Source organism: Giraffa tippelskirchi, chromosome 4 (genome assembly GCF_054371585.1).
Source record: "Giraffa tippelskirchi isolate mGirTip1 chromosome 4, T2T-mGirTip1v1.2.pri, whole genome shotgun sequence".
NCBI classification, from domain to species: Eukaryota; Metazoa; Chordata; class Mammalia; order Artiodactyla; family Giraffidae; genus Giraffa; species Giraffa tippelskirchi.
The window spans coordinates 13,408,662-13,435,295 of record NC_137278.1 but is presented as its reverse complement, the minus strand read 5'-3'; the positions used below and the strand labels follow the sequence as shown (position 1 = coordinate 13,435,295).

The 26,634-nt window shown below is 54.5% G+C and overlaps 1 protein-coding gene and 1 non-coding gene across 7 annotated transcripts; both read right to left on the bottom strand.

Annotated features, from left to right (window-relative positions):
* Positions 1–587: 587 nt before the first annotated feature.
* Positions 588–26,634, bottom strand: LHX6 (LIM homeobox 6). 6 transcript variants are annotated; one of them, XM_081588756.1, is made up of 10 exons: positions 26,480–26,634; positions 25,251–25,322; positions 24,678–24,860; positions 24,196–24,317; positions 15,201–15,421; positions 12,584–12,684; positions 12,272–12,367; positions 11,880–12,054; positions 7,120–7,223; positions 588–2,834 (listed from the first exon to the last, which is right to left on the bottom strand). In XM_081588756.1, exons 1-10 carry the CDS (start codon positions 26,561–26,563, stop codon positions 2,814–2,816), a joined length of 1,179 nt encoding a protein of 392 aa, XP_081444882.1. In that variant the 5' UTR covers positions 26,564–26,634; the 3' UTR covers positions 588–2,813. The 6 variants fall into 6 exon arrangements, with proteins under 6 accessions (XP_081444882.1, XP_081444884.1, XP_081444883.1 ...); XM_081588758.1 differs by lacking the exon at positions 26,480–26,634 and adding an exon at positions 25,638–26,342; XM_081588757.1 differs by lacking the exon at positions 7,120–7,223 and having other exon boundaries at positions 26,480–26,563.
* On the bottom strand, positions 7,418–7,490 carry TRNAG-UCC (transfer RNA glycine (anticodon UCC)). Its single transcript has one exon. It is a non-coding gene; the product is annotated as a tRNA-Gly (tRNA).

Below are 26,634 nucleotides of genomic sequence, written 5' to 3'. Positions count from 1 at the left end.
CCCTTCCTGGTGAGCCTGGGCTTCCACAAACGTTAAAAGAAAATTCGGCAACCAGCAGCAGGATGCCTGCTCCCCAGATTACACGGTGGCTCTGGAACCCGACCAGGCCAGTTGTCACCCCCGTCTCCAGTCCGTATTCCCTTCACTTCACCCCATTTCCCAGTCAGGCTCCTCTATGCTTCCGTCTGCGGCCTCCCAGCATCTCCTCTTGTGAACTTCTCATCTGAGGATACAGCTCAAGTACCCCCCTCCCCAAGTCCAGACAGCACATGAGGAGGGATCCGTCCATCTACAGCATTTGGCTGACTGAGAACTTCTCCCAGGCTCTTTACTGAGCCTGCAAGGTCAACACGGGGCCCAGCAGAGTGTGGTCGGGAGTGAGGTGGGACACCAGCCAGTCTGATTTCTGGCACAGCACAGACTAGAGAAGAAATCCACCATGATGCCTTTACCCTGCTCAGCCTCCTAGCTGGGAAACAGAACCAACCACCTAGGAAGGGGTTTCACTGTCTAGCAGCCCTGCTACTCTGGGGGCCAGGCCTGAGCCTGAGCCCTTCACCAGGGAACAGGAAAGAAATGGAATCCTGTTGTGCTCTGGAGGTCAGTGCCAGCACTTCTACTTGCATTAACTTTATTTATTACACAAATAAGACATTTACAAAGCACAACATGAAAGATATGTAACAAAACAGACATTGGTTTTACAAAAAAGTGCTTACAATTTTTTTTTCCGTGTGTGTGTGTGTATGTGTGTGTATGTTTCCCCCTTTTGCTTTGTATTTAAATAAATAGTCCTGATGGCCTGTAGGTTCTCAGGCTGCTCTATCAGGCTAGTGGAGACATGTCTGAACCGCAACATGCTACAACCACGTGATCCACGCAAGGAACAGACCCTGACGGGGAGGCTCAAGGCAGAGTGGGTACTAGGTGACCCTGGGCAGGACTCGGCTGGCCACTCACCACATGATGGTGCTTGGGACTGCAATCACTGGGAGCAGAAATCAAAGGAGAGATTAGAGCTCCCCAATCATCAGGGATGGGGCTCAGCTGCTCCTGTTAACGTCAGCTCTGAGCACAGGGCTAAGCACACATTATTTACTAGGTGAGTTCTGAACTGAGCTGCACCAACCACATTCAGAGGGGTGCCTTCTCTTGGCCCTGAGTCAGCTGGAACTGTCTTTGAAAGCAAAAAGAAGCAGGTTCCGTTCAGGAGCTGCAGCTGGGCCCAGCCCTCCTCCAGATCCCAGAGTGAGAATGGCATATAAGTTTTCATCTTAAGCGCCAACTTCAAGCATGTGGATTCCAAACTCTTACCAGACTCAGTGAGATAGTGCCGCAATCGATTATCAATGTCTGCCACAAGTAAAACCAGGGACAGCAGATACCTGTGTACCATGAACTTGCTTTCCCTGTCCTAGAGTCTCCTTCCCAAAGCAACATACCAGGTGAACCAAAGGAGGATGACTTGGGCTGAAACATGCTTACTAGCAGCCTCTAGTGGGAAATGCATCAGGACACAAAGTAATTCTAAAATTACAGGATAAGCTTGGGACAAATGGGCGTCCCTTGAAAACATAAATCATGGTCTTGTGTAGCATGAGCCCTTTTGTTTTGGGGAGGAAAGAGTTGTAGCAGGATGGGGTGGGTGTGAGCACAGCTGTGTCTGGTCTGCGTTCTCAGGAATGGGCAGGGTTGGCTCTGGGCAGGGTTGATGGAGAAGCCCAGAAGTGCTAGCTAGAACCCTGGGCTTGGCACACTCACTCAGCATCGGGACCCTCTTTCTATGCAGAGATGGGTCCAGAATGAATGCTCTGACTTCCCTTTACCTGGGCTCCATTCTCCAGTCCCTTCAGGAGATGCCCCCCACCAAAAAAAAGATGTGGCCCAAGCACCCCCACCCATCGGGAGTCAACAAGTAGCCAAGAAGTGTCCCCAAGTGTAACCTGTCCAGACATTCAGAAATGTCACCACACAGATCAAAAATCACCTCTGCTATGTCTCCCGCACATATGCTAGATAACTGGGAGAAAGTAGGGCCCCCAACACACACACCCCGAGTTTCCTCTTTCCTCTCCTTAAAATGGCTCGTGCCCCTCCCAGCCCAGCATGCCAACTCCTTCTCCTGGGCCTCCAAACTAATGGGGGTCTTTGTTCCCCCCACCCCCTCCCTATCCCTCTGCCTCTTGGTCTGGGCAGGCCTCCATCTTTGCCCTGTTGGGCCTCTCAGGGTTGGTCAGTGTCTCTTCTCTCTCTGAATTAACTTGACATAACCAGACAGATGGAAATGATAAAATTAGAACATAGCTTTCCTTTGGGGACATCCCACAAACACTGTAGAGTTTTCCAGACAAAAGCAACAGAGCGGATAACACTGGGGATTGTTGACTATTCAGCATTTGGAGATGGTTCCAAGGAAGTGGTAAAGGCCAACATGGGAGGAAAGAAAACCTGTAAATTGGAAGGCTGTTGGCGTCGCACAATTCAATTCGGCCTTTTGCTATTGTGATCAGCTTAAGTTGAAGAGGACAACTCCTGTCTAAATGGGAAACGCGGGCTGTTGTTTTCACCCTGGCTCCAAGTATCAAGGAGCTCTGCTTTCCTGGAGGGGGGGCTCCGCAGTGCTCCTGGTGGGTTCTGGTTCTCAGCAGGAGACGGGGAGGCCAGGCCCAGGGGCCCAGCTGGCAGCGGGCAGGATGGTAGATGAGGGGTGGACGCGGAGCGGGTGATCCCTGGCAGCGGCTCGGACTCCGGGTTTCAGCGGCTGAGGGGCAGCTGCAGGTCGCCCATGGACAGATGCGGAAGTGCCGGCAGCGTCAGTACTGAAAAAGGATGACCTGCAAGAGAAGGGCGTGGGAGGGGGCTCAGCCAGGGTCGGCGCTGCCTGGCAGCCCCCTAGAGGTCCTCAGAGGCCTGGAGAAGGAGGAGGACCCAGGGCCCACATCTGAGTTCAAATCCTGGCTCAGTCACTTGCTTGCTTTGCAACTTTGGGCAACTTCACTTCTCTGAACCTGTTTCCTCATCTGTCAAACAGGGATGAGCACCTCTCTCAGAATGGAGAGGAATCAGGAAGATTCAAGAGCAGCAGCTAGCACATCCTGGGCACACTCCCTGGCATTAGGTATAATGCACATGGGTGTGATTTCACAGAGCCTGGCCTCAACCCCACCAGGGTTCCCTGACACCATCTCCTTTTTACAGGGGAGGCCCTGGGGCCAGAGAGGTGAAAATCAACGAGCCTGGATCACACGGCCTGGAAGAGGTAGACCTAGCATGGCAACCCCAGCCCGGCTCTAGAATAAGCTCACCTCATTAGACCCATTGCCTCTTCCTCTCCAGACCACCCTGAAAGTTACCAATGGTGCTTACCAAGTACCAGGCAACAGGCCAAGCCCTTCATGCATCCGAGCAGTTGGAGAGGCAGGTGGCTGAGACACTCCAGGTGCCTGACACCCAGAGGGTGTTCAGGGACAGACTGCCTCCTCTCCCCATCTCCCACCTAAGATGCCTGGCTGACCTCGCACCACCGCCAACACAGCCCCAAAGGTTCAGGTCAAGGATTACTGTGTGGCCAATGGGATGTGCCTTTTGACAGTCCAATGCCAGGAGGAGATTTCAAGTGGGCCGGGGACATCCAGTGGGCATGGCCATATGGCTGTTCCATTTTTCAATCAAGAATGTTAACGGCCCAGGTCGGTTTCCATGAGGAGGAGATGGAAGAAAGCAATGGTGATCCTTGCCGTAAGAGTCATCGTAATAATAACCAACACACATGGAGCACTTCCTGTGCACCAGGCATCATGCTAGGCCCTGTACATATATAACTGCATTTGCTTTCAGCAACAATCTTGCATGGTAGGAACTATTATCCCCATTTTGTGGATGAAGGAACTGAGGCTCAGAGAAACCGTGTTCCCAAGTCCCATAGTGAGAAGGTGGCCGAGCTGGGGTTTGGTCTGCCTGACTCTGGAGCTCACCCCCACCTTAGACTGTGTTCTCCTCTAGTCTCTGGGTTGCTTATCTGGCTTTGGGCTCTTCCTAATAGAGGTTTTCTCCAGAGGGATGACCCTGCCTGTCCATGAGCTTCCGTCTATCTGATGACGGCCGGGCCCTGATTTCTAAGAACTTTCCAAGCTCTGAACTGTGGGATCAGGAGCCATGACCGGGAAGAAATGCTGGTTCTGGAAACTCACAGGGATGAGCAGTCCAATGACAACATGGCAGAGGCACAGGATGCTACCCTGATGCTCAGAGCACTGTTCTCTGGGCCAGGCCAGTGCTGGTCTTGATGAGTGGGTTTGAGGGGGCTGTCCCAGGGGGCCCTGAATCTCCTCCTCACCAGGCTGGATCAGGCCCAGAGGGATTTGGAAGAAAGCCCACAGGGTTCTGCACTGCCTGGACACACACAGTCTGCCAGGCCCCAGGGGTTTGGCAAGATGTGGACAGAAAATGTTCCTGGGAGCTTGTGGGAAGGTCTGACAGTGAAAGGGTGGAAGGTCATGAGGAGGGGGAAATGTTTTTCTGTAGAGTTGCTGGACGTGAAGTTGGGGCTCTGGGCCAGCAAGAGAGAACTCTGGCACGGCAGCCAATCCTAGGGGCCAGAAACCTTCCCCATCCAAAAGCTGCCAGACCCCCAGACTGGCTCATCCTTCAGGCTGAACCAGACATAACCACAGGCTTAGCTGAGAAACCAGGAGAAAAGGGCTCATCTCCAAGTGCTGAGCCCAGAGCTAATTCCTTCCAAAGATGCCCTCTGACCCCAGATAATGCCCAGGCCCTTTGCTTGAAGGTACAGGGCCCTCATTCCGTAACCCCCCTGGTGGCTTCCCCCACTTCCCTGGGCCCCCGCCACACTAAGCCCTCTGCTGTCCCCCCAGTTCTTCCAAACCTCTATGCCTTGGCAGGGACTCCTCACGTCCCCTGCCTCTCCCCTGAAGCTGGCCATTCTGTCTTCTGGGTCCTCGAAGATCCACATTCATCCCTTATCCTCAACTGCCCTGGGTTGTAGCTGCCCAACTCCTGCTCTAAGCTACTCTAAGCTACCCTGAGGACAGGAACCACGCCAGCCCGTGTGCAGGGTGTGTCCTGAGTCCCAGTGCAGGGTGTGACAGGATGAATGCTCTCCTGCAGGCCAGGGGGCAGCTGGCCCTAGGATCAAGGGCCAGCTCTGTGTGTCTCTGCGCGAGCTGCTGCTCTGGCTAGGCCCGTGTCTGCAGGGATGAGATGGAGTCAACCACAGTCATCATCCCAGGGAGGCTGTGAAGGGTGAGGTCAGAGAGAGCGTCGTGCAGACTGTAAAGCATGTGATTACTTACTGAACCAGGTGGACTTCAGAGCCGAGGGGCTAATGCATCCCTGGACAAGTTGGGTCACCTCTCTGAGCCTCTGCTGCCTTATCTTTACCATGAGGACAACATCCTCATATCCACAGGGTGATCAGGAGCATCAGACAACACATGTAAAGTGCCTGCCTTGAACAAAGAAGCTGTTCACCCAACGGCAGCCCTTCCTGTGAGTATGACAGTCTCAGAGGGAACATTCCTGGGGTGAGGTCACCCACCACTGGGGTCTCCAGGTTTTGGAACTACATATGCACTACCATTTATTTATAAATCTACTGGTCCTACTGGCTGGCTGTACCTCCACACCATCTACTTTCCCCATGGTGCCCAGCCCTCAGCTCAACCCCACAGTAGGTGCTTAATCAGGAGGTGGAGTTAGGGGGGCTGTCCTGGAAAGGTGGTCACACTCCTGGCTGCCTGCCAGAATCACTGGAGCTGGGTATGACACCCTGGGGCCCGCCCCAGCTCCCCAGAGGCGAGGCTGGGGAATCTGCCTCTCTAGGAGCTGCCCAAACGATGCTGAGGCACAGAAAACTGAGCTCAGGCCTGGCCCTGTTTCTCCCCAAGCCCAGCACATCCTGACTCCCGGGGCTTCCTGCCTTTCTGAGGACCACTACAGTGATGCTTCTAAAAGAGACCTCCAGGGCCCACCACGGTCCACGCACCTCCACCTGGCAACCTGAGGGCTCTATCCCTCACTCTTATTCCTCCCAGGCTTGTGTGCCAGCAGCTCTGAATCACTCTGGGTTCCCTGAGAGCCATGGCGGCTCCTGCCTTCCCTGCCGAACCCTGAGGCTCAGGCATGCCTTCCTCCAGGAAGCCTTCCTGTGTCTCTCCTGAGCTGTGCTCCCACCCCCAGCTCCTCTGGCCCCAGCATCACAGTTGAATCACGCTGTGTCCTAACTGTTAGCCTCCTCGAGGGCAGGAACTACATTTCCTTCATCTCTGTGCTCCTGGCAACTGACTTGGGGCTCCTGGGCACAGCCTGTATGTAGCAAATGTTGGTTGAAGAACCAATTTTGTGAACAAATAAAGGCACAAGTTCTCATTCCGGCTCTGTAACCTTGAGCTACCTGGGCCTCATTTCCTAAAAGAAGGAGTTTTCTGAGAGCAGTGGCTTTCAAGGCTCTCTGCAAGCTGTCTTGGAGCTGAGTGGGAGGTGGGGGCTCTACTCTCTCTGCAGTTTCATCCAGAGTGGCTCCCCACTGGCCAAGTTTCATCTCCATCCTTCATTATGAGAAAGAACAAACAAATGGGTTCCCGGGCTTAAGAACAGAGCTTTCAAGCCACTGGACTGGGTGACATCCAAGCACCCTTCTGGACATCCAGTCCTACTGCTTGAGACAACCAGAGATCGGGTTCCACAAAAGAGGCCTTACCAGTTGACCAAGGGCCACTGGCTGACCTGCTGTCCCTGGGCCCCACCAGCTCAGGATATTCACTTGCAACAGACAGGAACACAAAGGAGGAAGCAGGAGGAGGAAGGAACCCGTGAGATGGTGGGAGGCAGGGTGGTGTGTGATATAAGCCCTGCTCAGAGCCGCAACGTAACTAAATCCGTAAATCTGAAAAAGGGAAGGCTAGCCGTGGTGGAGAGCCACCAGGGGGCTGGCTGTACATACCGAACACACTGGCACCAGATCAAGGGACTGCGTGGTGGGGAACAGGGGGTCCTGAGTGTGCCAGGCAGAGGGTGCCTGCTCAGCAACGAGAATCCTGCCAGAATCCCAATCCCGGCGGGGTGGCTCTGACCCAGCCCACCCAACCGGGCTCCATTTACCTTCTCCCCCCGGTTGGAGAGTGGTCCATCCATATCAGCTTTGAGGTGGACCGGGGGCGCGGTGTAAGGCAGCCGGCAGTGCACCTGCCCGCACTGTACCTGACCTGTGGACGAAAGGATGCCTTGGAGCCCATCCCCCAGTCTCCATGCAGCATCCCACCAGCCCTGGGCTCGGTAGGCTGGAGCCCTGGGGCCATTTTCACCTCTGCCACTTACCAGTGGGATTCCCCTGGGCAAAATTTCAGTAGGGTTGGTTGCAATACCCTATGTGAAAGTCTTTTGGCTTTTGGAATCTTAGTTCCCTGACCAGGGATTGAACCCGTGCCCTCTGCAATGGAAGCACAGAGTCCTAACCACTGGACCACCAGGGAAGTCCCTGAAAGTCTTTATGAGCAATGAAGCTATGTGTGATAACTGTCTATCGTGTGTGTGCTCAGTTGTGCCCCACTCTTTGCGACCCCATGGACTATAGCTCATGAGGCTTCTCTGTCCGTGGAATTTTCCAGGCAAGAATACTGGAGTTGCCATTTCCTTCTCTGGGGGAATCTTCCTGACCCAGGGATTGAAGCTGCATCTCTTGTGTCTTCTGCATTAGCAGACAGATTCTTTACCAACTGTGCCACCTGGGAAGCATAGTTGATGATAACTAACTCACTGATAAACACTCATAAATGAATATGGACATGCACCTCTATATTCACAATAGCCAAGTCACGTAAACAACCTGCCCATCGATAGATGAATGGATAAAGAAAGTGTGGTACATATATATATAATGGAATACTACTCAGCCATAAAAAGGAAGGAAATAATGCCATTTGCAGCAACATGAATAGACCTAGAGATCCTTATAATAAGTCAAGTCAGAAAGAGAAAGACAGACACCATATGATATCACTTATGTGTGGAATCTAAAATACGACATAAATGAACTTTTATGAAACAGAAACAGACTCACAGATATAGAGAATAGATTTGTGGTTGCCAAGCAGGGAGGTGGGAGAGGAATGGAGTGGGAATTTGGGGTTAGCAGATGCAAAATATTATATACAGAATGGATAAACAAGGTCCTACTGTATAGCACAGGGAACTATATTCAACATTCTCTGACAAACCATAATGCGAAAGAATATTTAAAAAGAACATATATATATATATATAATAGAATCACTTCACTGTATAGCCAAAATTAACACATTGTAAATCAACTATATTACAGTTAAAAAGTTTTAAAAAGAGAGAGAAAGAAATGAATATATACATTCAAGGCTGTACATTCCTACACTCAAGGCTCTACCCCATCCATTCGAGTCCTTCCTTGGTGCGTTGTACCTTCTTATCTCCCAAGTATCACCAGGGTTTTACCCACCTCCCCTAGAGGACTCTGTACTCATATGTCACCTTCTTTAGGATGCTCTCCCTGACCACCCTATTCACAACTGCCACCCAACACCAACACCTCCCCGCTACCCTCCCTGCCTATCTTCTCAGCTTTATTTTTCCTTCTTAGCACTTACCATCATCTGACTTATTGTATATTTTTATTGTTTATTTGATATTATCTGTCTTTGCTAGCTAGAATGCAAGCTCTAATGAAGGCAGGAATTTTTTATTGTTTCTAGATTCTAGATCTTTGTGGATTTCCAGGACCTAGAATAAGGCATGACATCTAGTAGGTACTCTTTATGTATTTGCTAGATGACTCTCTATACCTTATTCCAATATCTAAAACAGCTAGGGGTTAGGCCATCCTTAGATCTGACCCAAATCTCTCATGCTTCAGCCTCTTTACCAGTACAGTGTAGTCTATGGCCTTACTCTTCTCTGAACTTCATCCTCTTTGGGTGCAGGGGAAGGAGCCCTGTACAGAGACCTGCAATTAATATGTAACAGGGCAAGTCACTGTGCCTTTTTGAGCTATAGTCCCCTCATCTGGGGAAGATGGAGGAATTCTTAATATGGGGTGTTCTAAGGGCCCATGAACAGCCTGAGATTATGTGGAGAACTATGTGCATATGTACGCATTTCTGGAATCTAGTTCCAATCTTTTTTATGAGATTCCAAGCTTGAAGTAAATGTTAGTCGCTTAGTCATGCCTGACTCTTTGCAACCCCATGGACTGCAGCCCACCAGGCTCCTCTGTCCATGAGATTTTCCAGGCAAGGATACTGGAGTGGGTTGCCATTTCCTTCTCCAGGGGATCTTCCCAACCCAGGGATCGAATCCGGGTCTCCTGCACTGCAGGCAGATTCTTTACCAACTGAGCTAAAGGGAAGCCCAAGCTTGAAGGCTCTGGGAAACTCAGGAACCTGTGAATTCAGTGAATGGCAAAGAAAATTTCCAAGGGGACCTTCAGTCACACAACAGGAGGCAGCACGTTCAAACACCCTTGATGCCTCCTGCCCCAAGCTGGATTCACCTTGAGGGGAAGAGGAAAGGGCACTTCAGTCCTTTCTCTAGGTGTCCCTAGGTTTGGCCAACAAACTATGTGGACAGAATCCTGACAGAACTCTGGATACCATGGCCCCACTCTCCGTGGGGAGAGTTGGTAATGACCAACTTCACAGCAAATGTTGGCTGGTGGCCCAGACTCCTGGTACCTTGAGAGCCCCTGGTGCTTGGCACCTTTAACAGATAACTAGATCGTCAATGAGCTCTCTGCAGCTTGAACACATCATTGTTTAGAAAAAAAAGGAAGAAAAGAGTCCCTCCTATTGAGCAGATGGTTCAGAAATGGAACAGAACAAAGAGACACTGGCAGATACTGCCACTTCCAACTGGCAGCCTGGTGCAGTAGGCAGGATTCTGCATTCGCAGCTCTGCAAATCAGAACCACCGCCACCGTCACAAGAGCAGCTAATACTTTTCCAGAACTTACTAAATACCAAAGACATTAAGTCAATGATCTCATCTGATGCTCACAATTACTGCTTTGAGATAGGTATTCTCCTTTTTTAAAAAGAGATTGGATTCTTATTGTCTTCATTTTTACAGATGAGGAAACTGGTATTCCAGGACAATAAGACACTTGCCCATTGTCTCACAGCTTGTAAGTGACAGAGATGGGCTCTGAAGCCCCACAGTATGACACTAAAGCCCACATTTCATCATTAAAGAATCTTGGCTCCCACTAACTTACTGTGGACCATTGGTTTCCTCATCTGTGCAGTAGGACAGTAATGTTCAGAAACACCTGTCAAGATAGTGCCTGGCACATGTCAGGGACACAGGGCACAGCTGTGCTCTCTCTGACCTCCCTTCTCTTTCTCTTTTACTTGAGCCAGAGAAGAGAGGGTTTGAGCTTGTGGGTATGTTGTCACCATCTATTTTTCTGGTCATGCCCAGCTTTGAGGAAACAATCAATAGAAATAACCTCAAAGGGAAAGAAAATCTGTGATAAGCACCCATTCAATAGCAAATTCACTAAATGCCCATCCTCCAGAAATGCACTAGGCTATTCTTTCTGTCTCTCCCTCACGTTTCTTCTCTCAGATCACTCCACCATGACCTGCCACCCCTCACCCACAGTGCTCAGTCCCCACTGACACACCTGCCCTCCCTCCTTTTTATGGTCTCCTCTCCTCCCCATCCTGCCACCTGAGCCTCAGGAGCACTCAGGCTTTGGTCTGTTGTATCCCAGTGCTTGGGATTTCCCAGGTGGAGCTAGTAGTAAAGAACCCGGCTGCCAGTGCAGGAGACATAAGACATGTGGGTTCGATCCTTGTGTCAGGAAGATCCCCTGGAAAAGGAAATGGCAACCCACTCTGGTATTCTTGCCTGGAGAATCCCGTGGACAGAGGAGCCTGGTGGACTACACTCCATGGGGTCGCAAAAGAGCTGGACACAACTGAAGAGACTTAGCACGCAGGCATCCCGGTGCTTAGGGCACAGAAAGCACTCAAAAAATACTTACTGAACACATGAGTGGATCACCACCCTGTGAGGTAGCATCATTAATGTCCCAGTGTACAGATGAGGAAACAGGTTCAAGGAAGTCAGGTGATTTGCCCTTGGCCTCAGCTGTGGGTACTCCTGTCACCCTGGCTCTCTTCTGTGACCCAAACGCACTCATGCCAGGGCGCTTCCTGCCTACACTTGGTTCCTCTGCTGCCTGCACTCCTCTTTCCCCACTCCTTGTGTCTCACTCATTCCTGCCATCCTTCTGGTCTCAGCCGGAGGAGAGGAGAGGCGACATCTTCAATCAGCCATGGGATTACATGTGTTCCAGGAAGGCGAACACATGTAAACCCATGGCTGATTCATGTCAATGTATGGCAAAAACTACTACAATATTATAAAGTAATTAGCCCCCAACTAAAATAAATAAGTTTCTTAAAAAAAAAAACAACAAAAAAACCCAGACACTCCCATCCAGAATCCCGACTACAGGAATCACCACGATGAAAACCAAAGGGCTCATCTATCTGGTATTGTTTCCTGTCTCTACCAACAGAACGCAGGCTCGCCCAGCGAAGGGACTTTACCCATTTTGTTCTTTTCCTAGTTCTCGGGCCCTGGCACAGAGTGGATGTTGAGAGAGTACGTTTTGAATGGCTTGCCTCTACGGAAGAGTCCAGCTCCACTGCGGCGGAGCTGGGGAACTTAACTCCTCTCCCCCACCTCTAGGTCCGAGTGACTGAGGAACCCTCAGCTGCACTCACGAGGCGCAGCAAGGCCTCCCCACGCCTCCGCCACCCACGAGCGCTCGTCTATACCCGCTCTCCCACAGGCCGGGCGACCGGGGTGTAGCGGTCACTTACTCTCGATGTAGCCGTGCAGGGTGACCATGCGAGCCCGCTCGGGGCTGCTGAACGGGGAGTAGTGGATGTCGTCGGACAGGGCGGAGGGGAGGCGGGACGGCGGCGCCCCGGAGGGTGGCACGGGATGCTGCGGCGTGTGCTTTTTATGACGCGCTCGGCAGTTTTGAAACCACACCTGGAACGACAGCCTCAGCAGCCTCAGCCTCGCGGAAAAGGGCTGGACGCGCCGCCGCGGGGCCCCAGGCGGGACTGCCTCGTAGCCACCTGAGGAAGGGCGGCCACGTGTGCCCCCAGGACCCGCGGCTCCGCAGCCCGGCTACGCGCTCGAGGGCCCGCCCCCAGGCCCCTAGGCCCCGCCCCAGACCCGAAGGCCCCGCCCACCCCGGCCCCACCTGGATGACCCTTCGGCTGAGGCCCGTCATGTCCGCAAGCTTCTGCAGCGTCTGCGCGTCGGGGTTGTTGTCCTGCGCGAACTGCGCCTGCATAACCTGCCAGGCGCCGCAGGGCGGTGAGGCACGAGCCCGCCGAGGTCGCCAAGGCCCCGGCCCAATCAGATGCTCCGGCCCGGAGGCCACGCCCCCAGGCAGCTACAGCCCCTCCCCGCCACCCGCGGGTCGGGCAGAGGGGAGGAGTCAGGAGGCCCTCTCAGCCCCGCCCACTCCGAGGTCCCGCCCACATCGGCCACTTGCGGCCAGCCCCGGTACCTGCAACTGCTCGGCGGTGAACGACGTCCGGGCGCGCTTAGCCGGCTTGGGCTGACTGTCCTGTTCCGAGGGCACTGCCCCCTCCAGCGTGAGGCCGTTCCCTGGGGGCGACAGAAGTGGCTGACCACGCGTCCCCATCTCTTCTAGTGGCAGCCTGGAAAGGACGGGGGTGGGGGGAGCTGGTCCCTGGAAGTGTCAGGAGCGGAGTTGGCTGGGAGCGGGAATCCCAGGGTCCCAAGCCCCTGAACTCAGTCTTTGGGGAAGGGGCTTCTACTTCTGAGCATCTGCTCAGTACCAGACGCTTCTCTTTGGGGGTGCCCTGTACTTCTCACAACCCTGAGGATTGGTGACATTATCTTCGTGTTACAGAGGAGGATACTGAGGTTCAGAGAGAAGAAAGTCCCAGCTCTGGACCTTTCGACTACTATTCTGAAAGCTGGCTGACTCTAGCATCCCAGTTTGGGCTCCCTCCTTGACATACTGGGGAAACCAAAGACTGATGGAGATGTGAAGCAGCCAGGTTACAGAACTGTGATCCTAATTTTGTAAAAAAAAAAAAAAAAAAAGGATGGAAGCAAAAAGGTTGGAAGGATATACACCAAAGGGAGCGCAATTATGAAAACTCAATGTTTCTGCAGCTTCTGAAGTTTTTCCAACAATCACATGTCATCACCTTCTCTAAGGTTTAATTTTGTTAACTGGAATATGTGTTATTCTCTTTCCACTTAACATTACTTTTTTAGTCACACTAAATATATTCCTTTCTTTTAATATCTCATTTTTCTGAATGCAAAGGTAATATATGCTCCTTATCAATAACTCAGAAAATTCAGATAAGCACAAAGAAGAAAATTAAAATCTCCAGAAACCCAACCACTATTCATGATTTTTTAATTAGGAAAAAGTGTGCTGAAAGGAAGAAAGAACAAAACAAAGACTCCAACATACATACATAGAACAAAATCTGGGAAGATATACACTAAAATGTGAGGGGTGGTGGCATTTGGAGTGGTCTTTATTTTCTTCTTTTTGCTTAACCATCCTTTCTAAATTTTCTATAATGGACATGTGTGTGTTTAAGTTTTACAAGTAAAGCAGTAGCCAAAACTGAGGGCTGCCCAGTAAAGGAGATCTGAGGTCATAAGCCTTCAGGTTCCCTGCATGGTAGGAGTCTGGGGTCAGGCCTGGCTATGAGAGCTGGAGTGTAACTGGTAAGGCTGTGGCTAGCGGTGGTCCTGGTTGGTCCAGGTTTGGAAGGAGCCTGGAGTGACTGATGGCTCATGGTGTGGGGGAAACGCTGACTCCTGGACTTCCATCCCAGCTCCACAACTGACTTGCCCAGTTAACTTGCAGGTAAATTCAGAGCACCCCAGCTTCACTTGCTTCCCACCCAGACCCACTCAGCCCTGATCCTGGCAGGACAAAGTGACAGCCCTGCTGTGGCCAAGGCTTCCCAGGTGGAGCAGTGGTAAGGAATACACCTGCCAAAGCAGGAGACGTGGGTTCGACCCCTGGGTCAGGAAGACCCCCTGGAGTAGGAAATGGCAATCTACTCCAGTATTCTTGCCTGGAAAATTCCATGGATAGCCAAGCCTGGCGGGCTACAGTCCATGTGGTCTCAGAGTCAGACATGACTGAGCAACTGACTGGTGCTGTGGCCATGGCCAACAGCACTCTGGGGATTCCTGAGGAGTCCTCTGACCGGAGACTGAGGCAGGGTGGTCCATACTTCCTGAGAGGCACTGGGGATGGGGCAGACACTTTATGACTTAGCCCCTACAAACCCGGGAAGACCTGGGTCCTGTCCCTGAGCCTAAGCGTCTTTGGAAATCTCACAATTAAAGTCAGAAGAGATTTAGGGATCTTCCTAGTCCAAGATCCCCTGAAAAAGGGAAAGGCTACTCACTCCAGCATTCTGGCCTGGAGAATTCCATGGACTATCCATGGAGTCACAAAGAGTCGGACACGACTGAGCGACTTCCACTTTCACTAGTCCAATAACCATTTCCAATAGGGAGAGTGAGGCCCAGAGATAAAAAGGCAACTTTGTAGGTCAGCGCAACCTGCCAGAAGCAAAACTGAAGTTCGGGTCTCTAGACTCAAAGGCCTTTCTCCTTACAGCCAAGAATGAAAGCCCCATCCCCAAACCTCTGGCTTGTAGCTGCTGGGGTGGGAGTTGGGAGGAGAGGGTCACATCATCTCTGGCTGGCCGACTGGCCCAAGCCTGGTTCCAGTAAAGGAGAGGGGATGAACCTCCAGGCCACCCAGAGCTATCCAAAGGCGAAGTAGGCTACCTGTGATGAGAGTCACCGTTAGGGTTCATTGAGTGCCTCTCGGCTTTTCAGCACATAAGCTCATCTATCTCTGAGGTGTCTTACTGTTAGCCCCATTTTACAGAGTAGGGAACATAATTTGCAAGGACCAGCAGTGTGACTTCAGACTTTCAAATGGTGGAGCCAGAAGCGCAAGGTCCGAGCGTAGCCCCACCCCCATGCTGCCCCCAGGTGATAAAGGGGGCGCCTGGATCTAGAGAACTGTGAGCAGTCCCTGGGGTGCTGAGGGGGCGTGGGGGTCAGAGAGGGCTGGGGGTGGGGAGGGGTAGGGGCGGGTTGGGTACCGTTCTCCGCGGCCCTCTTGAGGTTCTCGATCATGGTGTCGTAGTGAATACGGCAGAGCACCTTCTCCTCGACCAGGCCAAACTCCTCGCCTGTAGAGAGTTGGCGCTTGCACGAGAAGCAGGCGAAACAGGCCAGGTGGTAGGCATTGCCGCGCGCCCGCCGGACCCAGTCGCTGGCATAGATCTGTCGGCCGCACCGAGCGCACTTGGTCCCAAATCGGCTGTGGCACATGGCGGGGGAGGGGAGAAAAGGGATGGAGAGGCTCAGACCAGCCATCCAAACCCCTGAGTCTCGGCCACAGCCGGGTTCCTGAGGGACTTCACTCGTGCATTTCCCTTTGTCTGGATTCACCATCCCCTGCAGCCAAGTCCCATCTGGAAGGTGAGCTGGTGGGTGGTTTCTTACTTTCTTCTTGGTGCTTTTCTGAGTTTTCCAAATATTCTACCATGATCACTGAATCTGTATATAACATTACTCTGCTCAATACAATATAGGGGAAATATAATAATAGTAATAATTTGGCAAATTTATGAGCACTTACCACTTGCCCAGGAAGATTCTAAGTGTTTTATGTTGATTGTCCCAATTAATCTTCATTTTGCAAATGAGGAAAATGGGGACCAGAGAGGTAAAGTAATTGGCACAAGGTCACACAGCTTGCAAGAAGAGAAGCCCTAGCCAGTCTGACTCTTGAGAAGAATAAACTGTAACCTAGCTGTAGAGAAAGTTGAGAGTTTCTTGAAAGCATAGACAGATATGCACTTACTGGCTTTGTGACCCTGGACACAGTGTTTAGCTTCTCTGAGTTCTCATTTTCTTGCCCTGAGCTGAACTAAGTGGCAACAGCAATGGTTAGTGCTATTGGTTTAGTGCTTTGCAATCTACTCAGTAAGGAGCTAGTCTCAAACTCCAGAGCCCTGTGTCATTTGAACAAGAGAGAAAAGCCCAGATCAGATGCCTCACTCTCTCTCAAGCTTTCCTCGGTTCTGCCCCTCCAGGAAGCAGCAGAGACTGGTTTATCCTGTCCCAGAAGTCAGCCCAAGGCCTGTCCCGGGAGCACCAGGGAAAGTCTTTTCTTGAAGTGGATGACTCATCCAGTGACCCTGCGCCGACCCTCTGGTGCACACTTTTTTTCAGGGGATGGTGACCCCACATCATCCAGCCCCTCAAGCTTAGAAACCTAAATCAACCACTCCTCCTTCTCCTCAACCCAGCAACCAACAAATCATCAGACACTGTAGGTTTCCTTTCCTAAGTATCTCTGGGACCCATCTCTTCCTCTCCACTGCCACCGCTGCCTTCCTAAGCCTTGTCTCATCATGCACCCCTCACTGCCAATCTTTACGTCTGTTTCCAGCGTCACCCTGGCCAACTCAGCCTCCACACAGTGGCTATAGGGAAGTTTCCAGCACAGATGCTTTATGCTGTCCCCTACCCAGCTTAAAATCCTCTAGTGGCTCCACTCTACACTCAGGATCTGGTCCAAGATCCTTGGAGTTGACAGAGCTCAACAGACCACATCCTCTCTTGGCTCATCTCCTCCCTAACCTTCCTCAAGATCCCTCACCCCACACCCAAGTATGAGCCTGAGTCAACCACGATGGAAGGTGGTCCCAGGTCTTATGACCCCTCTGAAGCACTCCCCACTCCCCAGACTTTCGCACAGACTGTTTGCTCTTCCCACCGCTGCCGACCTCCCGCTCCTAGTTCCAGGGCTCCCAGCACCACCTTCTCAGCACTGAACACATCGGCTTGTAAAAGTCGGGTTTCTTGGCTCTCCTTTCCACCCCGGCATTCCTGGGAAAGGATTTAGAAGATTTGCCCCTGTGTCCCCAGAGGCACATTTCCACCCAAAAGAGCACTGGGAAGCGCCTTGAGAGCGCGCAGGAACCAGCCCAGCAAATGCGCTGTGGTTACAGCCTCGCCCGCCTTGGCAAACACAAGCAACTGCCGGTTGAATAAACGGTCTAGGGTTGAACTGAGTACAGGAGCGGAGGCCTCGGCCAGCACCGACTCTAGGCGTCCCCCCAGCGCCACGCCGCTCTCTTGGAAAAGGGGCTCTAGGGGACCCTGTCGGCAGTCGCGGGGTTCGCTCAGGCCGCTCTGCGCGCCTTGGCCGAGTCAACCTTCCTTCAAACAGACAGAAGTGGTTCCCCACCCCGGAAATTCGGCTACCCCAGCACAGCCCGCGGTCTCCGTTTCCAATCCTTCAGTAAAGAGGAGAGGAAACCATTTTGCTCATTTTAGTCTGCTCCCACCGAGGGGCCGATTCCGAATTCCACTGCCCGGCTCCGGACTGGGAGAACTTTCTGGCTTCTGAAAGGAAGAAGAAGGAAGGGCCAGCCGGATGCAGAACCCTCCCTACGCTCCAGGGTTCTGGGCCGCAACTTTTTCCTTGCATCCCCCTCTCCGCAGCCATGTGAAGTGGGAACTCTGACACCCAATCTGCACACGTGGAATCGGAGGTTCAAGATGGACAAGTGACTTGTCCAAGACGACACGGAGTGTGGAACACGGGTTGAGGTCCCTTCCGACGTGCAAAAAATCCCCTAGAACCTGCGGAAGCAGCAGGACTGGAGATGCGTAGAGTTGAAACCCGGTGGTTTGAACAGGAAGGGGGCCTGATTTGACTGCGTCGCATTCCCACTCCGAGCCTTGGGTCCTTGGAAGCTCCCTCGCGCAGGGCCTGGGGCCTCCGCAGGCTCGAGTAGAGGGAGCCTGAAAGAGACAGTAGAGGAAGGTCCCGGCCTTGAGATGCAGGCGAGAGCAATTGCGTCTCCAGCCAGCGGTTTCCGTGTTCCAGGATCGGAGCGCAGAACCAGAGTTTCAATTCCCGGATCCCGGCGCTTGGCTCTGCGGGATTCGTCGTTTTCCGCCAAGACGCATCCGATACTACTCGCACATCCCTGATCTTCCAGCTCCACGAGTCCGCGACGCCGGGCGCGTTCTGCGCCTCCATTGGCCGCTCGCAGACCCCTCATCCCCTTGCTCTGAGGCGGGAACCGCAGGCGACCTTTCAGCAACTTTATCGCCCTCTTCGTATCATCCCAAATGACGGGAGCTGTCCCCAGCTCTAGGATCTCCCTGCGCACGCCGTGTCTCCGCCCAATCAATGAAACCACCTCGCGTTTAAATCCTCGGATGGGAAAGGCAGTCATTTTGCAGTTTGGGATGCGTTTCGGGCCGCTCCTGAAGCGTGTCCCCCACGTGGAAGGTGACATAAACAAGGGGCACCAGGAGGCTTGCGGATCCAGGCTCTGACAAACGACAGACTCCTTTCCCAGGCGGGCAGCGAGGCCCGAGCCGCCGAATTCCGGAAGCAGCGAAATCGGCGGTAGAGACAACGAAACTTCAAGAAAGGGGTGTTCGGGAGCTGCGAAGGCAGCGCCAAAGGGATTAGGGGGCGCGGTCACCGCCGGCCTCCCCCCTGCCTTGTGTGCGCCCCTCTCTAGGTCCCTGCGCGCTCCACGGGGCAAAGGCGCAAAGCACAGAGGCGCTTTGGGAATGGAGAGGTGTAGGAGGTAGGAAGCACGGCCCGGCAGCTGCTGCAAGGAGTGGAGTGGGCGCCGCGCACCGCCTTGCCCTCTCTCCGCGGAAGCGGCAAACGGACATCTGGGTACTCGTGGCTTTGCGGAGGGAACTGTGCGCCAGGGACAGAATCAGGCTAGCTCTCTCGGCCTGTCTCTCCTGGATACCGACTAGGTGCCCGGCAGTTATTTGTTGCATGAATGAGCCTCAAAGAAAGAGCCCATCGGAGTTTCACTACAACTCCTGTCCCCATTGCTAAGCTACCCCTTTTCTGGAAACCGGAGCTCAGAGTGGGAGGGCCAATGTTAAGAAGCTAGTGAGAGAGACAAGGCGCTGACACTCAAAACCAGTGTTCGCTTGTTTTGCGTTCGGGACACTCACTTGAGAGCCTTAGAGAAGAGATTCCATGAGGCAAACAAGTTGCGGGGTGGGGCGGGGGGAGAGTGGTCCTACGCCTTCTGCTTCTTCCCTGCTTTGCAAACCCACAGGAGAAGAAGCCGAAAACAAAAGAACCAGCATTTAAGAGGTTAAAACGCCCCAGTCCTCGGAGGTCCCAGCCCAAGCCCCTCCCCAACGCCTCTCTCAGCTCCCCCAACATCTGTCCCCCAACAGCTGGCGGCCTCTGGGCTGCTCTCAGCCGCGGTGGGGGGCCACTTCCCAGCTCTGAGCCTCCCGGGGGACCCTCGGGGTCTGGGGGAGGGGATGGGATTCCCCCGCTGGACTATGCGGTCGGAGCTTGGGTTCAAGGGGAAACGAGGAAGAGAAGCCGGCAGGCTTGCCCTAAGTCACTAGGGCCAAGTAGGGGACAGGAACCTTTGTGGGCAGCCCCCCTTCCCAGGCCCAGCCCCGGGCACCCTCTGAACCCCACCCCCATCAACGCAAGGAGATGTAGTTAACCCTTTACTCCCCACGCCCGTGGTCACAAGGCAAGAGGGCTAAGGACCTTGTGACCTGAACCTTCCAGTCACTGGGACTCTTAGAAGTTCACTCCTGCCCAAGTACTCCCAGGGCCCACTCAGGGACAGTCAGTCAGAGCACAGAGGGTACTGCCTGTGGGAAGCCAGCCAGCCAGGGTAGGGAGTCTTAGGGCCAGCAGGGGTGGGTGGGTGGGTGCGGTGTTTGCCATTCCTGGGCCCCACCTTGCACAGGCAGCAGGTTGCTGACACGTCTCAGCTACAGAAGAAGAGTGCCAAATATTTAGACGTAAGGATGGTAAGTCAGGCAGCCGTGAGGGTTATCCAAGTTCTGCCCCTTATTAGCTGTGTGACCTCACTACTCAGGGCCTCAGCTTCCCCTCCTATAATGTAGGGGTTATGACAATTACCTACTCACAGGGTGGATGGGAGGATTCAATGAGATAAAGCAATGAGATGTAAACGGTTAACACAGTTCCCAGCTTAGAGAAGCGCTCTGTTCAGTCTCCCAACAGCATCCTCCGTCCTGTCCTCTTCCACTCTCTTACTGGTGGGACGCATTCTCCATTCTCTTGGGACATTGTCTCCCCCAGTCTACAGAGGTATGACACTTCAGGAGGGGATGCGCCTGAGGGGCACTACAGATCAGTCCATGTGGAGCAGCAGCCCCAGGTCGGTGGATGGGAGGAAGCTGTCTGGTTGGTTTATTTTTTTAAAAATATTTATTTGACTGCACCGGGTCTTAATTGCAGCATATAGGATCTAGCTCCCTGACCAGGGATCTAACCCCGGTCCCCTGCATTGGAAGCATGGAGTCTTAGCCTCTGGACCACCAGAGAAGTCCCCTGCCTGGGGTTTTGATTGTTGAGACATGAATCCTCCAGAAAGGAACACTATCTTCCCACCCCCCTACACACAGGACTTTTTTTCCCCACTTCTTGGAAGCAAATAGAAAGCAAAACGGTCTTAACCCAAAAAGTGAAGAAGTTAAAAGCATCACACATTTTCCTGGTGGGAAAATTTTTTTTTTCTGCTAGGACTCAGCGAGTGAGGGGAGGTGGGAATCTGATTGAAGCCACAAGGGCTGGTGAGGTCCCTGTTTGGATGGTGAGTTGGAGAAACTGAGGCAGAGAGGTCCAGTGAACTCAGAGAGGGCACACAGTCAGTGGAAAGCCAATCCCTTCCAACAAAGCCAGGAGCAGCAATGGCCCTCCAGACTCTACCCCACCCAGGGGCAGCCACCTGCCTCCTGCCCCGGTGAGCTTGGAGTGCTTTCCTAACATCTAGCTTCCTGAGCCCCCAGTGCTACCAGCTCTGCCAAAGAAGATAGAAGAGGAGTCTACAGACCAGTGTCAGGGAAGGGCAACATAGCAGATAGAACCGAGAGGAAGCCCTTCCCTGGGGAATAAGACCAGAAGTCAGAGGACCTCAGAAGCTACCAGTGGGGTCTTGGCCACTTCCTCCCTCCCTGCATCCTGTTCAGAAATCTTGGCCTCTCTTTGGGGTGAGTGCTCCAGCCCATTTCCCATCAGATCCTTGATCTTGGGTTTCAGGAAACAGAGGGACAGAGAATCTGAGTGCTAGGCCCTTCCCTGAGCCCCAATCTAGAGAGGAGGCTCTGCCTTCCACGCCACCATGCTCTCTCCAGGAAGAGCTCACTTTCAGCAGCCACCCAGAGCCCGAGCTGCCGCTCAGAGCAGACAATAGTCCCTGGCTGGCGCTCTGCCTGCTTTTTTTCTCTCCCTTTTTGTGGGTTTCATTATTTTTGCTACAGGTGGGGCTGCCAGGGGTGAGTTATGCCTGCAGGGAGACCTGGCTGGGGGAGAAACGATCAGAGAAGCCACAATTCTTCTCTCATCCCAGGGAATGTGAGCCTTTATTTGCTCTATTTTCTTAACCAATAATCTGTTTTAGTTTTGCTTTGGGGGCTATTGTCACTAAAAAGGGATTAGTGCTCAGAACCTGCAGCCCAGAAATGACCCAGCCCCATTCTTGCTCCCCAAGCTGTCTGAGGAAATGCCACCAGGGCGGGATGCCCCTGCCACCCTGCCAATGGTGACACCCATAGCACCTAGCCTTTAGGGTGCCTCTGCTGAGCCTTCCTCCCTTCACTGGCCTTCTTGGCAGCTCAGAGAGATACCCTGGTAGGAGGACACTGAGGGCAGAGAGATACAGTGATTTGCCCGAGGTCACACAGTGATTCAGGATTGGCCTCATGGAGCCTGGTCTCTGTGTCTCCATGATAGCTGGATATCTCATTCTTCATCCCACTGCTGTGGGAAGGAAGGCAATGGAGGCTTTGAACAGTAGGGTCAGGATCTGAGTTTCGACTAATCCTTGAAGATCTAGGAAAGCACATCAACCAAGGAGACTTGGTCTAGCCTTGGGCATGAGCTGGGGCTGGAGAAGCAGCACAGACACGTGGGCAAGTGGCTCACAGGGTGGTGGGTCTGCCACCAGGAGAGGGGGCCAGGCCTGCCTTACTCTGCGGGAAGAGGCCAGCTGGGCTCCCCAGGCTGTCCTGGCCCACTGATGAACACAAGGAACCCTGAAAGGGCAACTGGCTTGTTTCTTTACCAACTGGAGTCAGGCCTAGAGCAGGAACCCTAACCTCTGCTTCCTGCCCTGGCCAGCTAAGGGTCAGGACAGTAGAGGGAAGAGGTCACACTCTGGTTACACACCACACAATGACAGCCCTACCCTCACATACACACAGGCTGCAGCCCATACCTACAAATCCACAGTCACTTCACACCCTTGAGACCTCAGTGCCTGGATTAAGTCCATGAGCAGAAATGCCCCTCAGAGGAGGGGTGTGTGGCGAGGAGGGGATTGACGGGATTTCAGCCTCTCACCTTCAGACCCCAGTCCAGAAGGAAGTTTGTCCTGACCAACTTGCACAACACACACACATACACACGCGCACGCGCATGGTCTCAGCATTCACAGAGACACACACTCTCCACTCACACATGAACTGACAGACAAATGCTTGCTGTAAAGGAAAACCCACGCTATCCACACGCCCCTTGCTCTGCTCAGCTGACACATTCACCCAGGCCACTGCACAGATCCGGACAGACAGACACGCATGCATCCTCGCACTTGGAGTCCCAGGCCACCTGGTAGAGCCACCCTTGCCCATGTGCACCCTAGCTGCACTTCCATTCACACCCATGCACCAGTGGAGAAGAGTCCATTTTTCCAGCCAGGCTTCCTAAGGTGTCCTTAGAGCACCCCAGCCCCAAATGCTACAAGCCTCCCCCTAGATTCAAGGTCCTCTCTTTCCAAGTTTCCAGAGACTCAAGCCAGGGGGCAGGGGAGGCAGCATTGCCTTACATAGCATCCCCTGACTTAGAGGATCTTTCTGGGGCTTGGGTATTCCCAGAAAGGCTGCATCGGTGACCTCTTCCGAGGTAGGGATGGGAAGGATGTCCGCGAGATGGGGGCTGCTGGTTGTAGGGGAGTAGCTTTCTCCACTTCCTAAGAAAGCTCTTGGGAACAGGCGTCCTGCCCAGGAACCAATCCCACTCAGTCTCTGGACTCCATAGGCCCGAGTTCAGGCCTGCTTCACGCTTCCCCTAGGGATCGGGCCGACAGTCGCTGCTCCTCTGACCTCGCCGTGACCTCGACCCCATGACCCGGGCAGGGCCGAGCCAGGCGAGGTGAGGAGCCTGGCCCGCGCAAGCGGCGGAGATGCCGCGGGAGGACCAGCTGGGCTGCTGTCTAGAGCTGCCGGATGCGGCACTGCGGGGTGGAGGGTGCAGCCCAGGGTGATACTACTGGGGGTCCCTGGCTGCGGCGGCCCACTCCTCGTTCCTGTCCCGGCAGCCCAAAGTCAGAGCCTAGACCTGGGAGAGGCTGAAGCCGGGGCCGAAACGGCGACGGAGCTGGGACTGGAACCGGCGCCCGGGCCGCAGGCAGGATCCCAGACACGAAATCCTACACTCGAGCGATGCCGGGGTCTGAGTTGAGGCGGAGCCGGAGACCGAGGTCGGGGGTTAGTTAGATCGAGAGCTTGAATATGGGTTCGGATTTGAGACCCATGCGAGGCTAGTGCTTGAGGCCGAACCAGACCTGAATCCAGCCTCGAACTCAGCCGGGGTAAGAGCCGGGGCCCGAGCCGGGACAAGAGTCTGGAGCCCAGCTCGTGGTCCTGCCAGGTAGAGACTCCAGCTTTGCTGGAGTGGGAGTAGGGTTACAACCCACGGCCGGAGACCTCAGACCTCACAGCTCGAGCAACGCGCTGGGAGTCGGAACGGGAGCCTGAGGTTCGGGCAGGAACCGAGAGGGAGCCAGAGACGCGACCAAAACCGAGTGGGCCTCAGCAACCAGAGGCTGATCACCGGCCCGAACCCCTGCCGGCACCGGCGCGCGGCGTGGAGCTCCTGGTGCTTGGCGCTGAGAACGGGCGGGCTGCGACCCCGCGCGGCGCGGCGCCGGGGCATTCGGGACGCGGGGGCTTCCGGAGCCAGAGACCCAGCGCAGCTGACAAACGGCCTCTGCGCCCCACAACCCCGGCGACACTGCTGGCCCTGCGGCCGCAGCCTACCTGAAGTAGTCCATCTTGCAGAAGATTTCCTTGTTCTTGATGTAGCAGCTGTTCTGCTGCCTCAGCGACGTGCGACACACGGAGCACTCGAGGCAGCGCACGTGCCAGATGAGGTTGTTGACCTGGGGAGGGGGCGGAGATGGGGGCGGCTGAGCGCGGACCTCTGCGCGCGCCCGGCTCCAGCCTCCCCGGCCCCCTTTGCAGGCACAGGAGCCGGAGCTCTGAAGGAACATGTGACTTCCCCCACTTTTCTTCTGTAACATGGAGGCTCAGGGAGGTAGAAATCAACTCTGCCCATATTTCAGACGGGAACCCGGGGGCGCAGAGAGACGCTAAGATCTGCCCGAAGCCGCGGAGTCTGGCCGGGGCTGAGCAAGGATTCGAATTGAGGGGACACAGCTCCGGCGTGGCTCCCCCTGCAGTCCTCGGGGTCACAACCCACACCCCGCCAACACACACGCAACACCCCGCCCCTGTCTCACCTTGAGCAGATAGCGGTCCAGGATCTCCAGGCCACAGCTGGAGCAGATGTTCTTGCCGGCGGACGGCACGGAGGAGGCGGCAGAGGGAGGTGAGCAGACGGATGGCGTGCTGGGCGTACAGGGAGAGGCCCGGCCTTCGTCCTTGTCCAGGGCGCCGGCCAGGGCCTCAGCGTCCGACTGAGCCTGCCGTGGGGGAGAGGGAGAGCCGTACTCTGAGCTGCGGGCCGAGTCGGGTGCCCAGCTTTGCTGCTGCCTCGGAGACAGACCAGGGCCTCAGCGAACCAACCGACAACGAAATCCCCCCAAATCGACAAGCCACGGGCTACAGGACAGGAATGGAAGGGCCTACTGGAGAGGAAAGGATGGCTCCAACTTTTAGCACGCACGTCCTAGGTGCCAGGAGCGGTCAAAGCTCGCCTTCCCGGCCAGAAAACCGAGGCTCAGAGAGGGGCGGCGCCCTGCGGCAGTCCCCCAGCGCACGGGGCAGCTGTTTGGGGCAGGAAAGCCGCGTCAGCTCCCCAGGGCCCGGCCGCCAGGGGACCGGGGACCGAAGGCAGAGCCAAACGAACTCACCATGGTGGGTGGCGCGGTCCCTTCAAGGCAGCGGGTGGTCGCTTTGCAGCCGGACCCTGGCTGGGCCATCACCTGGGGGAGGGGGGAGGGAACGCAAGCGGCGGCGGCTGCAGCACTGGCTCCGCGCAGCCTGAGCCCAGCGCCTCCCCGCGCCTGTTATATAAACCGGCGCGGAACAATGAGTCCTAACTTTGTAGTGGGCATTTAAAGCCCTTCCCCACAAAAGCGGTGTCTCTCTAATGAAGCAATTTGAATTTGGATTGGATTTTTTCCCTCTCTCTCCCCCTCTCCCTGCACTTAACCCGTGGCTCTTGAAGTAATCGCTTAGTTCCCTTGCAATCCAAGCCTCTGAGGGGGAAAAAAAACACGCGCACACACACAAACTACCTGCAATTAGAAACTGTCGTGAATGCCCAAGATAAGAGGTAGCCAGAGTGTCAATTCCAACTGTCAATCAGTGAGATCCATCAGGCCGCCCAAAGAATTGCAAATTTGATTTTTTAATGGTAGTAATTAAAAATCGAATTTTTTCTCCCTCCACCCACCCCCCTTCCTTGCTCTCTTCTCCTCCTCTCGGCGCAAAATGCAAAAAGGAGAAAAGAGAGAAAGAAAGAAAATAAAAAAGAGATTGGGGAGGGGCGCTTGAGGAAAATAAAACCCTGAGCGCTGGGAGCATCAGCCCGTCCGCCCCGCGCGCGCGGCGAAATTGATGCGGCGATGCTGACGCGGATTCAGGCGCTTTCCGAGGGCCAGTCCGAGGGAAACCCAGAGCAAAACGGGGGCGAGATCGGGGGCGAAACGGGGCCCAAAAGAGAAAACGAAGGCGTCCGAGAAGAGGAAAAAGCACCCTCCAGCCCCTCGGAGCTCCCGGGACCGGCTCCGCGCCGCGATTCTTAGCGTTGCGCCTGCACAACCCCCGGCGCATCGGCGCTATCAGCGCCTATTCAGACGGACAATACCCGCCTCGCTTCCTCTTGATTCGCCTGTGTCTTTGCTAAATCGCTTTTTGAGAAATTCCTCCAACATTTGCATAATGTGTTCCCGCTTTCCGCGACCCCCCCTCCTTGTGCTCGCGCGCGCTCACACACTCACGGACACACACTCCCAGGCGCACCCCCGCACCCCTCCTCCCCGCGGCCGCCAGTCGCCCGGCCCGGCCCGGCCCGGCTGGGTCCCGGCCCCGGTCCGACCCCGGCCCGGGCTACTCACCCACTCGCTCGCTCGCTCACCTGGTCGGTGGCGGGGCCGCCCTCGGCCGGCAGCCGGCAGCCCTCGGGCAACGCCGGGGCGGCGTTCTCATGCTTCCAGTACATGGGCCGGGGAGCGGCGGGCTCGGCGGGCGCGCGGCTCGGAGAGCCGTGCCTAGAGGGGCCACGGCCGCAGT